We start from the raw sequence: 13678 nt of genomic DNA on the forward strand, positions 1-13678 counted from the left end.
CTGTAGTTTCAGGGAATAGAAGACAGAGGTATTTAAATGAAGAGTTCATTTTTCTGTCTGGAACTACCCTGGAAATGAATGAATCTCTTAAAATATATTAGGTTGAACCAGATGAAATAGTCAGTATTTGGCTATTTGCTATTTTTGACCTTGCCAAAACATGAATTTCATCTGCTTCAATCTCATGTATTTGTACTTTGCAGAAGCCTGTGCTATGAATGTGTATTTTTTTTCTGGCAGCTCTGATTTTACTTTCTAGTCATAGATATCCCTTGTGAAAGACAGAGAATAACCTGAAGTAGGACAGTTCATCTTTTTTTCCCCCTTTACCCAGAAAGATGCATAGATGGAACAATGTATTAGTGTTAATAACATCAGAGTTTCTTTTCTTTTTTCTTTTTTTTTTTTTTTTGAGACAGAGTCTCACTGTGTCGCCCAGGCTGGAGTGCAGTGGCGCGATCTTGGCTCATTGCAACCTCCACCTCCTGGATTTAAGCAATTCTCATGCCTCAGCCTCCCAAGTAGCTGGGATCACAGGTGCACACCACCATGCCCGGCTAGTTTTTATATTTTTAGTAGAGACAGGGTTTTACAATGTTGGCCAGGTTGGTTTTGAACTCCAGATCTCAAGTGATTCTCCTGCCTCGGCCTCCCAAAGTGTTGGGATTACAGGCGTGAGCCACCACGCCTTTCCAGCATCAGGATTTCTTGTGTGCATTTCTAAGCAGAAGCATGTTAATGGAAAAGTATATCTGAGTACAGCTCACAATACAAATTAAATGCATGGGAAGAAAGTGTTTTATGTTACCAATTGAATGTTTGCATCTCTGATAACATGGAATGTGAAATGAGGCTGTTATTTACTATGTTAAATTTATAGGTCCCAGATAGCCGGTTTCCTTTCCTAGGAGTTCACTTCACACCAAGGATGGATGGCAGTATTTGGCTAGGTCCTAATGCAGTTCTTGCCTTTAAACGAGAGGGTTACAGACCCTTTGACTTCAGTGCCACAGATGTTATGGATATAATTATTAATAGGTAACATTATTTATTTTTTAAAATGATTTTATGTGCTTATATTTTCAATGTGGGAAGTTTTGTCTTTCTTGATATTCTACTTATTGGATAAATCCCCATATTTGTGATTGGTATATTGAATTTTGTATTAATTCAAATTAAAAGCTTTAGAGTGGATAGAGTCACCAAAAAAAAAAAAAAAAGAGCTTTGTGGAATAAGCATAACATTTTAACTACTTCAAGAAAATTCTGATGAGCCAGGGTAATGTCTTGGTTAAAAAGAAGATAAGACTGGCCAGGCATGGTGGCTCACACCTATAATCCCAGCACTTTGGGAGGCCAAGGCAGGCGGATCACAAGGTCAGGAGACCGAGACCATCCTGGCTAACACGGTGAAACACCGTCTCTACTAAAAATACAAAAAATTAGCCAGGCATGGTGGCGGGCGCCTGTAGTCCCAGCTTCTTGGGAGGCTGAGACAGGAGAATGGCGTGAACCAGGGGGGCGGAGCTTGCAGTAAGCTGAGATCGCTGCCACTGCACTCCAGCCTGGGCGACAGAGCAAGACTCTGTCTCAATAAATAAATAAAAAATAAAAAAATAAAAAAAATGAAAAGAAGATAAGGCCAAGAGTCATTCATATATCTGGCAATCTAAATCTTGTATTGCTAACTTTCCAGTTTTATTTGGGGGTGGAAAATAGATTCCCTCAAAATCAGTAGACGGCTATTTTAATAAAATCATTTAGAGCCAGTCTCCATCATTTTGTAAGCCACTGGAGAAATTACTAATGACCAAAGTAATTTCCTTGTGTAGGAAACTAACAATACAATTGTGTTGACCTAAGATGCAGATTCTTTACTATTATAAGAAATAACTGAATTAGGTGTTTTGTTTGAATTAGGTATTTTGTTTGGTCCTTTTAGCAATGTTTCTCTCTAAAGGGTTTCACATGAAAATTACTAGATTTTCATGTTTAAATCACTAGATTTAAAGCTATACTTGAGTTTCACCCTCCATGGATTCTGAAACAGAAAGTTTAGGATGGAGCTTCCTGGCACGTGTACTTGTAAAAATATATACATATATGCGTCTAGGCTTTGCAGAGTGTCACTTGAAAATCACAACTAAAGGTTTTTTTGTTTGTTTTGTAATTTTGAGACAGGGTCTTACTTTGTCACTCGCTGCAGCCTCAACCTCCTGGGATTGATCAGTTCTCCCACTTCACCATCCAAGTAGCTGGAACTACAGGCAGATGCTACCATGCCCAGATAATTTTGTGTTTTCTGTAGAGACAGGGTTCGCCATGTTACACAGGCTGGTCTTGAACTCCTGGGTTCAAGCAATCCACCTGCTGTGGCCTCCCAAAGTGCTGGGATTATAGACATGAGCCACCACACCCTGCCTCAACAACTAAAGTATTTTATCTCTGGCTGACTAAGGAAAACTAGGGTAGATGTCCCATTTCTTTCATACACTACCTTTTAGGTGTGTTGAAGGCATGTAATATTTGCATTAGAGAGCCTTGATGAGTTCTAGTTTGAAACCAGCACTCCTTGGGAATTTGAGTTTAGAAGGTGTTTACCTCTGTTTTTTTTTTTTTTTTTTTTGAGTCAAAGTCTCACTGTTGCCCAGGCTGAAGTGCAGTGGCACAATCATTGGTTACTGCAGCCTCAAACTCCTGGGCTTTAACAAGCCTCCCACTTCAGTCTCCCTAGTAGCTGGAACTACAGGCGCACACCACCATGCACAGCTCTGTTTACCTCCTGAGTTGATGAGGTTTGCTTCTTATATTGGCCAAAAGTTGATTTTCATTGATTGATTGATTGATTGATTGATTGAGAGAGGGTCTCTGTGTTGCCCAGGCTGGAGTGCAGTGGCATGACCTCAGCTCACTGCAACCTCTTCCTCCCGGATTCAAACAATTCTCCTGCCTCAGCCTCTTGATTAGCTGGGATTACAGGCGTGCACCACCATGCCTGGCTAATTTTTGTATTTTTGGTAGAGACAGGGTTTTGCCTTGTTGGCCAGGCTGGTTTCGAACTCATGACCTCAAGTGATCCACCTGCCTTGACCTCCCAAAGTGTCGGGATTACAGGCGTGAGCCACCACTCCTGGCCTTGATTTTCTTTTAATCTGTAGTTTTTCTGACTTTGCCTAGATTTTTGTGATGACATAAAAAAAAGAATCTAATAATTGTAAAGATATTTTACAGTAATAAAGAATTCCTTTCTCTCATAAAGATTTGTTTTTCTCTGTTTTCAGTGGCTTGATTAAACTGGCATCCCAGAATTTTTCCTATGGAGTTACTGAAATGTATAAAGCGTGTTTTCTTGGTGCAACAGTGAAGTATCTTCAAAAATTCATCCCTGAAATTACTGTCAGTGATATACTTAGGTAAGGAAAAGTGGTAAGGAGTGTAAATACAGTCCTGACCTGTGTGAATTTGGGGATGGGTCTGACTTGGTGATTAGTAAGCATCATTTCAGAGCCAGTCTGCATTGCACTGAATTTTCATTTGCTCTCTTTCCCAACATGTTGTTGAATTCCCTTTGCAGTGCATTTATTGGTCATTGCTACATCATGGCCCTTAGTGCCGGTCCATTTATAATTATCTAGACTCCCTTACAACTCTAATCTGAAATCACGACAGCTTTATTGTGATGCTACCTTAGCCTTCTTGTCTAGCTATCACTCATGACAAAAACAAGTTGCCTGAATTTTTTAAAATCTCTCTGGCCAGTTACTCTTGTGATTCCAAAGACTTTTGGCTTTAATTTTATATAGATTTTATATAGGATTATTGATCAGTGTGTTAACTAATTAGGTGATAAGCACATTAAAACATTATATTTTGATTGATTCTTAAAACTTAAAAAAAACTTTTAGGTTTGGGGGTACATGTGAAGGTTTCTACATAGGTAAACACATGTCATGGGGCTTATTGTACATGTTATTTTATCACCCAAATATTAAGCCCCGTACCCAATAGTTATCTTTTCTGCTTCTCTCCCTCCTCCCTCCCTCCCCACTTAAGTAGACTGCAGTGTCTGTTGTTTCCTTCTTTGTGTTCATGTGTTCTCATCATTTAGCTCCCACTTATGAGTGAGAACACGTGGTATTTGGTTTTCTGTTCCTGTGTTAATTTGCTAAGGATAATAGCCTCCAGCATCATTAAAACCTGTTAGAAACACACTCCTAGACCTGGCATCTCACTTTGCTTCTTCTCTACTTCTTTTGTTCTTTCTTGGGCCTTATTGTACTCAGGGACTCTACTTTGAGGATAGAAGTGGAAAGCAGCATGGTAACAATCAGAGTCCTTGCTACAAGGGTATGGGGCAAAGTAAGAACAACTTACATCTTTTTTTTTTTTTTGAAATGGAGTTTCGCTCTTGTTGTCCAGGCTGGAGTGCAATGGCACCATCTCAGCTCACTGCAACCTCTGCTTCCTGGGTTAAAGCGATTCCCCTACCTCAGCCTCCTGAGTAGCTGGGATTACAGGCATGTGCCACCATGCCCGGCTAATTTTGTATTTTTAGTAGAGACGGGGTTTCTCCTGTTAGCCAGGCTGGTCTCGAACTCCTGACCTCAGGTGATCCACACGCCTCAGTCTCCCAAAATGCTGGGATTTCAGGCATGAGCTGCCACACCCGGCCACATCTTTTATTCTTAAAGATAAAAGACTTTTTGCATGGCGGCTCACGCCTGTGAGGTGGGTGGATCACCTGAGGTCAGTTCGAGACCAGCCTGACCAAAATGGAGAAACCTCGTCTCTACTAAAAATACAAAATTAGCCAGGCATGGTGGCACGTGCCTGTAATCACAGCTATTTGGGAGGCTGAGGCAGGAGAAGCGCTTGAACCTGGGAGGCGGAGGTTGCAGTGAGCTGAGATCACGCCATTGCACTCCAACCTGGACAACAAGAGCAAAACTCCGTCACACACACACACACACACACACGAAAAGATAAAAAATTTTCTAGACTTGATCTGTAGATTAATCTTAATACTACACAAACCTATTTTTTTTCCGTCTTTGGTAATGTGTTTAGTGTTCACCTTTTTTCCTGAGCAAGCCATTCGTTAGGCCTAATCAGCAGTGTACTTTGAGGTACTCTCACCCTGCATTTACAATCCATCCCTCCATGAATCTTCTGAGCACTAGATACCTGCTTTCTCTGTAACAGCTGCTGAACTAGCCTGGTAAAAAATGTCAGCAGGCTTGACTGTGTATCTGTGAAGAGAGCAATAATCATGTCAGCTGTCTCCCTTAGGGGAGCATCCTGGTTTAAATCTGACTCTAATGTACCATTCTGAGACCAGCATGTTTGAATCCTTAGAAGAACTATTAAAACTCAGCTGATGTTTTTACTCTTATCTCTTTCACTCCTCTACTTACCTTCTGAAATAGAAGGGATAAAAATATGTAGCCATTATTTTCTTTCACTCACTTATAAATAAGGGCTTTTATGTTTTCGGTGATCTGCTTTAGCAAACTTGTGATGTTTTATATCTGAAAATAGACTGGTCAAATCTGGTTTCTATTACTGCTATTAATATTCCTTGGAAAGCAAACGAGGTGAGCATAGTGAATTCTGTGTAAAAATAGTTGCAGTGAATTCACTGCCTGTATTCAGTTACCACCCTTTCATAGAAGCCTGAGGAAAACTTTTTAGACCACTGGATTTCATATGGTAGAACTGGACTTTGGGCTTGTGGGTATTAGTGAACTCTCCTGTCTTTGGCTGTACGAGTGTGAATTTCAGTTACCAGTTTCTTTGGCATGTAGTAGAAACGGGCACAGCACTGTAGGCAGGTGCATTTGGGGACAAATTCAACCCAATCACAGATGAGTTCCTCTTTTTTTTTTTTTTTTTTTTTTTTTTTTTTTGAGACGGAGTCTCGCTCTGTCGCCCAGGCTGGAGTGCTGTGGCCGGATCCGGCTCACTGCAAGCTCCGCCTCCCGGGTTCACGCCATTCTCCTGCCTCAGCCTCCCGAGCAGCTGGGACTACAGGCGCCCACCACCTCGCCCGGCTAGTTTTTTGTATTTTTTAGTAGAGACGGGGTTTCACCGTGTTAGCCAGGATGGTCTCGATCTCCTGACCTCGTGATCCACCCGACTCGGCCTCCCAAAGTGCTGGGATTACAGGCTTGAGCCACCGCGCCCGGCCTGAGTTCCTCTTTAAAGAGAGAAAAACGGACTAATTCAGCAATTACTTTCGCTTCGTCTCTTGATTCTTGTAGTTATTAAGTGCAGGAAATTATTAATAACAAATAGGAAGTTGTAGAAGATATGTTTTTGGGTTTCTCAGGGGGAAGATATGTTTGATACCATTTGTATAAGTTTTAAAACAAGTATAGCAAAACCATATATTGCTTACAGATTACACATGTAGTATGAAAATAAAAACGAGCAGGGGAGTGATAAACACCTAATTCAGGAGAGTGGTTACCTCTGGGGAGGGAAGAGAATGGGATCTTGAGAGTTCTACAGAGGCTTCTATCATATTGGTAATGCTTTATTTCTTAAGCTGTTTGAGAAGAAACTGGGTGTTCATTGTGTTATTCTCTGTTCCTTATTATAACCTGAAATATTAAATAATAAAAATAAGATCAATAGACTTTTTTTTTTTGACACAGAGTCTCACTCTGTTGCTAGGCTAGAGTGCAGAGGTGCGATCTTGGCTTAGAGCAACCTCCCACTCCCTGGCTCAAGCGATTCTCCTGCTTCAGCCTCCCGAGTAGCTGGGATTACAGGCACGCGGCACGACGCCCAGCTAGTTTTTGTGTGTGTGTGTGTGTGTTTTTTTTTTTTTCCAGAAGGAGTCTTGCTTGTCACCCAGGCTGGAGTGCAGTGGCGCAGTCTCGGCTCACTGCAAGCTTGGCCTCCCGGGTTCACGCCATTCTCCTGCCTCAGCCTCCTGAGTAGCTGGGACTACAAGCGCCCACCACTACGCCCGGATAATTTTTTGTATTTTTAGTAGAGACAGGGTTTCATCGTGTTAGCCAGGATGGTCTCGATTTCCTGACCTCGTGATATGCCCGCCTCGGCCTCCCAAAGTGCTGGAATAATTTTTGTATTTTTAATAGAGACGGTTTCATCGAGAGCCAGGATGGTCTCGATCTCCTGACCTCATGATCCTTCTGCCTCGGCCTCCCCAAGTGCTGGGATAATTTTTGTATTTTTAATAGAGACGTTTTCATCGAGAGCCAGGATGGTCTCGATCTACTGACCTCGTGATCCTCCTGCCTCGGCCTCCCAAAGTGCTGGGATTACAGGGGTGAGCCAATGCGCCTGGCCAAGATCAATAGACTTTTCCACAGCTTGAAGCCTAAGTCTTGCCTTGTCTCATTTGTCTTGCAACCAGTATACTAAACCATAAATGCCCTTAGTATTGCAGTGAAAGCACATCAGGCAGCAGTAGATAGTAAAAGATAGTTGAAGCAACACTTTCAGTGGGGTTTGTTTCCCAGGATGGTGTCCTTAAATTTCAGTAACTACTAAAGGGCACCCAGGTTGACTTCTCATTGCTTAGCCAGAGCATTTTGGGCAATAATTTACTGGTGAACATTAGATTGGAATATAAAGTTATAATCTGTTAAATATTTGCATTAGATAAACTTCTTATTTTTAAAAGAGTCTCTGAGACTCTTTTTTTTTTTTTTTTTTTTTTTTTGAGACGGAGTCTCGCTCTGCCACCCAGGCTGGAGTGCAGTGGCCGGATCTCAGCTCTTAATGTTAGCTCTAGGCCAGGCACAGTGGCTCACGCCTGTAATCCTAGTGCTTTGGGAGGCTGAGGTAGGAGGATCACTTGAGCCTAGGAGTTTGAGACCAGCCTGGGCAATATAGTGAGATGCCATCTCTACCATTTTTTTTTAAATTAGCTGGGCGGGTGGTACATGCCTTTAGTTGTAGCTGCTAGAGAGGCTTAAGTGGGAAGATCCCTTGAGCCCAGGAGGCTGAAGCTACAGTTAGCCATATTGCACCACTGTCCTCCAGCCTGGGAACAAGACCCTGTCTCGAAAAAAAAATGTGTGTGTGTATATATATATATAGCTCTAAACTTTAAAAATTTGTTCTGTGATTAATTTTGACATGTTAATCTAACAGCAGTTTGTATCTGTTAGCACTGTATAGATGTAAAAGACGAAGATATATATGTTACAATTTCCCCTTTTTCAATTTGAAAAACGTCTCCTATGGGGAATTCTAGAGTAAACTTTCAGGCAAGATGTTTTCATAGCAAGTGATAACTAGACTGTGTGAAACACAAAGGTGCAAAACTCAAACATTTCTACAATAAAGTTGTAATGGCTTATGGTGGTCTAGATTAGGGTTTCTCAGTCTTGATGCTATTGACATATTGAGCCAAATAATATTTATTGTGGAGGACTGTCCAGTTCATTGTATAATTTTTTGTATTTTTTTTTAGATGGAGTCTCACGTTGTTACCTGGGCTGTAGTGCGGTGGTGCCATCTCGACTCACTGCAACCTCTGCCTCCCGGGTTCAAACGATTCTCCTGACTTAGCCACCTGAGTAGCTGGGATTACAGGCACCTGCCACCATGCCTGGCTAATTTTTTGTATTTTTAGTAGAGATGGGGTTTCATCATGTTGGCCTGGCTGGTCTCAAACTCCTGACCTGAGGTAATCCACCTGCCGTGGCCTCCCAAAGTGCTAGGATTACAGGCGTGAGCCACCATGCCTGGCTGTTGTAGAATGTTTAACAGTATCCCTAGTCTCTACTCATTCTCCTAATTGTGACAACCAAAAATGTGTCGACATTGCCAGATGTCCTCTGGGGGCGAAATCTCCCTTGGTTGAGAACCAATAGTGTAGAGAATTTGGTAACCTTCACACTACAAAATACTAATAAGAGTCTGGAGGAAATATGATAAACATCCTTGAAGTACATATAGCTGAGAGTAAGGGAAAGTAAGGGGCATCCCAGCGCAAAAAACAAAAACAAAATTAAAATTCATACTAAAAGGAGTTGGTGCTGATGCTGACTTGGAGAGGTGGGGATGGTTTGCTAATTTTAATAACTGAGAGGCTTGAGTTATATTTTTAATTTATGTGTGACTCACATATAAAATATATAGATCTTAATTGATTAGTAAATTTTGGTAATTGTACAAACCATATCCATCACACAAAACAAGATATAGGACATTAGGAACTTGTATTTTAATTGCCACTCAAGTGCTGAAAAAGAAATCTTGGGTGTATACAAGGTAGAAAGTTGGAACTGAGACTCTAAGTAAGGCCCCCAGGAGACTCTTGAAAGGCTATACCCTCAGAAGAAAGGAAGTCTGGAAAAAAAAATATTCCCCTTGGCACTGGGAAGTATTAAGGAACTTTGTCTGTCTTGGTGGTGGGGAGTAGGAGGAATCTTCTCAAAAATCTGGAATCCCTCGAAGTGCTTAGATTTTGAATGTATACCACTAGCTTTGTTTAGGAGCTGTAAGCTAACAAATTAACTGAAAAAGTGGAGCCAGACATTTCTGGATCCTGCTTCAATCTCTCTCTCTCTCTCTCTCTCTCTCTCTCTCTTCTCTCTCCTCTCTCTCTCTCTCTCTCTTCTCTCTCTCTCTCTCTCTCTGTCTTCTCTCTCGTCTTCTCTCTCTCTCTCTCTCTCTCTCTGTCTTCTCTCTCTCTCTCTCTCTGTTTGTCTTCTCTCTCCTTCTCTCTCCCTTCCTCCCCTCCCCACTCCGTCTAATTCAAATAAATTAGCGAGACTAAAAATCAGGTAATTTGACCACAAAGTGACTACTGACACTAAGCAATTATTGGTTTATAATTATTTTTTAAAAAATTTTGTTTTTTAAGAGTCTTGCTCTGTCTCCCAGGCTGGAGTGCAGTGGTGCAATCTCAGCTCACTGCAACTTCCGCCTCCTGGGTTTAGGTGACTCTTCTTCCTCAGCCTCCCAAGTAGCTGGGATTACAGGCATGTGCCACCATGGCTGGCTGATTTTCTTTTTTCCTATTTTTAGTAGAGATGGATTTTACCATGTTGACCACGCTGGTCTTGGACTCCTGACCTCAAGTGATCTACCCGCCTTGCCCTCCCAAAGTGCTAGGATTACAGGTGTGAGCTACCGCGCCTGGATAATTTTTAAGAATCTTTTAAAAATAAATACACATTGAGGCTGGGCAGGGTGCCTCATGCCTGTAATCTTAGCACTTTGCGAGGCCAAGGTGGGTGGATTGCTGGGCCCTGGGCAACATAGTGAGATCAGACTGGCAGAAGAATCGCTTGAACCTGGGAGGCAGAGGTTGCAGTGAGCCGAGATCACACAATTGTACCCCAGCCTGAGTGACAGAGTGAGACTCCATCTCAAAAATAAAATAAGACATGGAAAAGAAAACTGAGAAGATTCCAGCCTATCTCTCATAGCTGTTACAAAGAAATTGAGAAGAGGCAATCCTTTGAGGAGAGAGTACTTAAAAATTTTCGAGAATTGACAAAAAGGCATCAAATTCAAGATGTACAGTGTATCCCATCTGAGTAAATAAAACTAAATACAAGATGGAAATAGACTTCCAATTCAGTAGAGAAGGGAAAAAGAATATAGAAAACTCAATAAGTGAAGAAAGAGGAGATAGAAACCTTAGAAAATCAGGTTAGATAGCATAAAATAATATGGTAGAAATCAAGCATATCAATTACAGTAAATGTAAATGTATTTAATAGTTAAGGCAGATTATCAGGTTGGGTTTTAAAAAATCTATGTGCTAGAAAAATGCTTTTATTATTATTATTTTTTTAAGACAGGATCTCGCCCTGTCACCCAGGCTGGAGTGGAGTGCAGTGATGTGATCATAGCTCACTGCAACCTTGAACTCCTGGGTTCAAGCCATCCTCCTGCCTCAGCCTCCCAAATAACTAGGACAACAGGTGTGCACCACCACACCTGCCTAGTTATTACTATTTTCCTAGAGACAGAGTCTCCCTATATTGTCCAGGCTGGTCTGGAACTCCTGGGTTCAAGTGATTCTCCTGCCTCACCCTCCAGCATTGGGATTATAGGCATGAGCCACTCTGCCTGGTCTGGACTTATATTTTTAGATTAGCAGTAGAGTTTTATAAAATACTAGATTGTTCCATCATATTTGGAACTGGCTGAAGATGCCTGTTACAGCTTTCATAGCTGTTTTCCTAACCTGTAGTGTAATGCTTGACATATGACAATAATATAATACAAGACTTCTCATGAATGTGTGTATTTAATTACACATTCAACCTGTTCTTGTTTCTGGACATATTTTTTTTTTCTTTTTTTGAGATGGAATATCACTCTATTACCCAGGCTGGAGTGCAGTGGTGCAATCTTGGCTCACTGTAACTTCTGCCTCCCAGGTTCAAGTGATTCTCCTGCCTCAGCCTCCCAAGTAGCTGGGATTACAAGCATGCACCACGATGGCTGGCTAATTTTATATTTTTAGTTAGAGAGGAGGCTTCACCATGTTGCCCAGGCTGTTCTCGAACTCCTGACCTCAAGCGATCCACCCCTCAGGCCTCCCAAAGTGTGGGATTGGGCTTGAGCCACCCTGCCCAGGATATATTTAAGCATCTAGGATGTACATTCCCATTAAGTTTAGCTACAAAATACATGGCTAATATGTAACACATTAGCTGTATTTGTAGCTAAATTAATGATATGTTAAATGTAGCTGAATTGAGTGGGAGTAGGGTGAGGGATGGGAAATTACTTATTAGGTACAATGTACACTATTTGGATGATGGTTACACTAAAAGCCCAGACTTCACCTCTAAGTAATATATTCCTGTATCAAAACTGTACTCAGACTGGGCACGGTGGCCCATGCCTGTAATCACAGCACTTTGGGAGGCTCAGACAGATGGATCACCTGAGGTCAGGAGTTCAAGACCAGCCTGGCCAACATGGCAAAACCATGTCTCTACTGAAAATACAAAAATTAGCCAGGGGTGGTGCTGCGTGCCTGTAATCCCAGCTACTCGAGAGGCTGAGGCAGGAGAATCGCATGAAACCAGGAAGCTGAGGCAGGAGAATCACGTGAACCCGGGAGGCAGATGTTGCAGTGAGCTGAGATCACACCACTGTACTACACTCCAGCCTGGGTGACTGAGCGAGACTCTGTTTCCAAAAAAAAAAAAAAAAAAAGTAGAAATTTTAAATTTTAACTTAAGCTGAAAGTTTCTAGCCTTATTAAATACCTACTATGTGCAAGACACAAATCTACACATGTGGGTGATGTAGGGGTGTCGACGCCATACTTGCCCTCAAGACATTTATGGTTTATGTTACCTAAGATTATTTTTTTTCTTTTCTTTTTCTTCTTTTTTTTTTTTTTGGAGATGGAGTTTCGCTCTTGTCGCCCAGGCTGGAGTGCAATGGTGCAATCTCAACTTACTGCAACCTCCACCTGCTGGGTTCAAGCGATTTTCCTGCCTCAGCCTCCTGAGTAACTGGGATTACAGGTGCCTGCCGCCACGCCCAGCTAATTTTTGTATTTTTAGTAGATATGGGGTTTTACCATGTTGGCAAGGCTGGTCTCGAACTCCTGACCTCAGGTGATCCACCCGCTTTAGCCTTCCAAAGTTCTGGGATTACAGGCGGGAGCCACTGCGCCCAGCTGAGATTTCAAATTATAATACTTATTTCAATTTGAAGTATTCTGCGGGGTAAGCATAGTAATTCTACAAAGAAAAACCCTGAAGTAGCCTTAAATGCTGAAAAGGGAACATGAAAAATTTGGTAGTTTAAACATTTCATGTTAAAAACTTGTTTGAACTAAAATGAGATCCTAAGAAAAACATCATTATTTATTTATTTATTTATTTATTTGAGAGGGTCTCACTCTGTCCCCTAGACTGGAGTGCAGTGGTGTGATCACAGCTCAACTGTAGCCTCTACCACTGTGAGTTCAAGGAATCCTCCCACCTCTGCCTCCCAAGTAGCTGGGACTACAGACACTCAGACACTCACCACCATGCCTGCCTGATTTTTTTTTTTTTAACTTGTAAATACGGGGTTTCACCATGTTGCCCAGGTTGGTCTCAGACTCCTGAGTTCAAGTATCCGCCTGCTTTGGCCTCCCAAAGTTCTAGGATTACAAACATGAGCCACCATGCCTAGCCAGAAAAACATTATTATTATTATTATTATTTTAAAATTTGGATTGTCAGATTTTGAATATGTGGACAAGAGTATAGGGGACATTGAGAACATAATTTTTGTTTATAAGAAAAATAAGTGTAGACATTTTTAACTGTGGTTAATCACTCGTAACCTCTATGTGCTTAGAAGGAGCAAAGGGAATGCACTGACTAACTATCTAACAGCAGAGTTTTACATTGGACACTCAACATCAGTGGCTGGTCCTGATGTTGAGGGGAGAAATGCTACTTTGATGACTTCAGATAAACTATAAATAGTGTATAAAATAGGCCACGTACCAGCTGATAAACATATGCATCTCTACCCCAAAAAGTTTCAACTTTCAGTCCCGTCCCTTCTTTTTGTGTTCTATGTGGTATATCTGATTCTTTAAGTTTTTTATTTTTTATTTTTTTATGGGTGCCTAGTAGGTATATATATTTATGGGGTACATGAGATATTTTGGTACAGGCATGTAATGCATAATAATCACATCATGGAAAATTGGTTGTTCATT

General features: G+C 41.4%; 1 protein-coding gene across 3 annotated transcripts in view; it reads left to right on the plus strand.

Annotated features, from left to right (window-relative positions):
- L2HGDH (L-2-hydroxyglutarate dehydrogenase) overlaps positions 1 to 13678 on the plus strand; it is a 76866-nt gene that overhangs the window by 45428 nt on the left and 17760 nt on the right. For all 3 annotated transcript variants that reach the window (XM_033188091.1, XM_033188090.1, XM_033188089.1), the window contains exons 8-9: positions 881 to 1038; positions 3282 to 3413. In XM_033188091.1, the coding sequence (XP_033043982.1) occupies positions 881 to 1038; positions 3282 to 3413 (290 nt within the window). The remainder of the gene's footprint in view (positions 1 to 880; positions 1039 to 3281; positions 3414 to 13678) is intronic.

Source organism: Trachypithecus francoisi, unplaced genomic scaffold (genome assembly GCF_009764315.1).
Source record: "Trachypithecus francoisi isolate TF-2019V2 unplaced genomic scaffold, Tfra_2.0 Lachesis_group3, whole genome shotgun sequence".
In the NCBI taxonomy this organism is placed as follows: Eukaryota; Metazoa; Chordata; class Mammalia; order Primates; family Cercopithecidae; genus Trachypithecus; species Trachypithecus francoisi.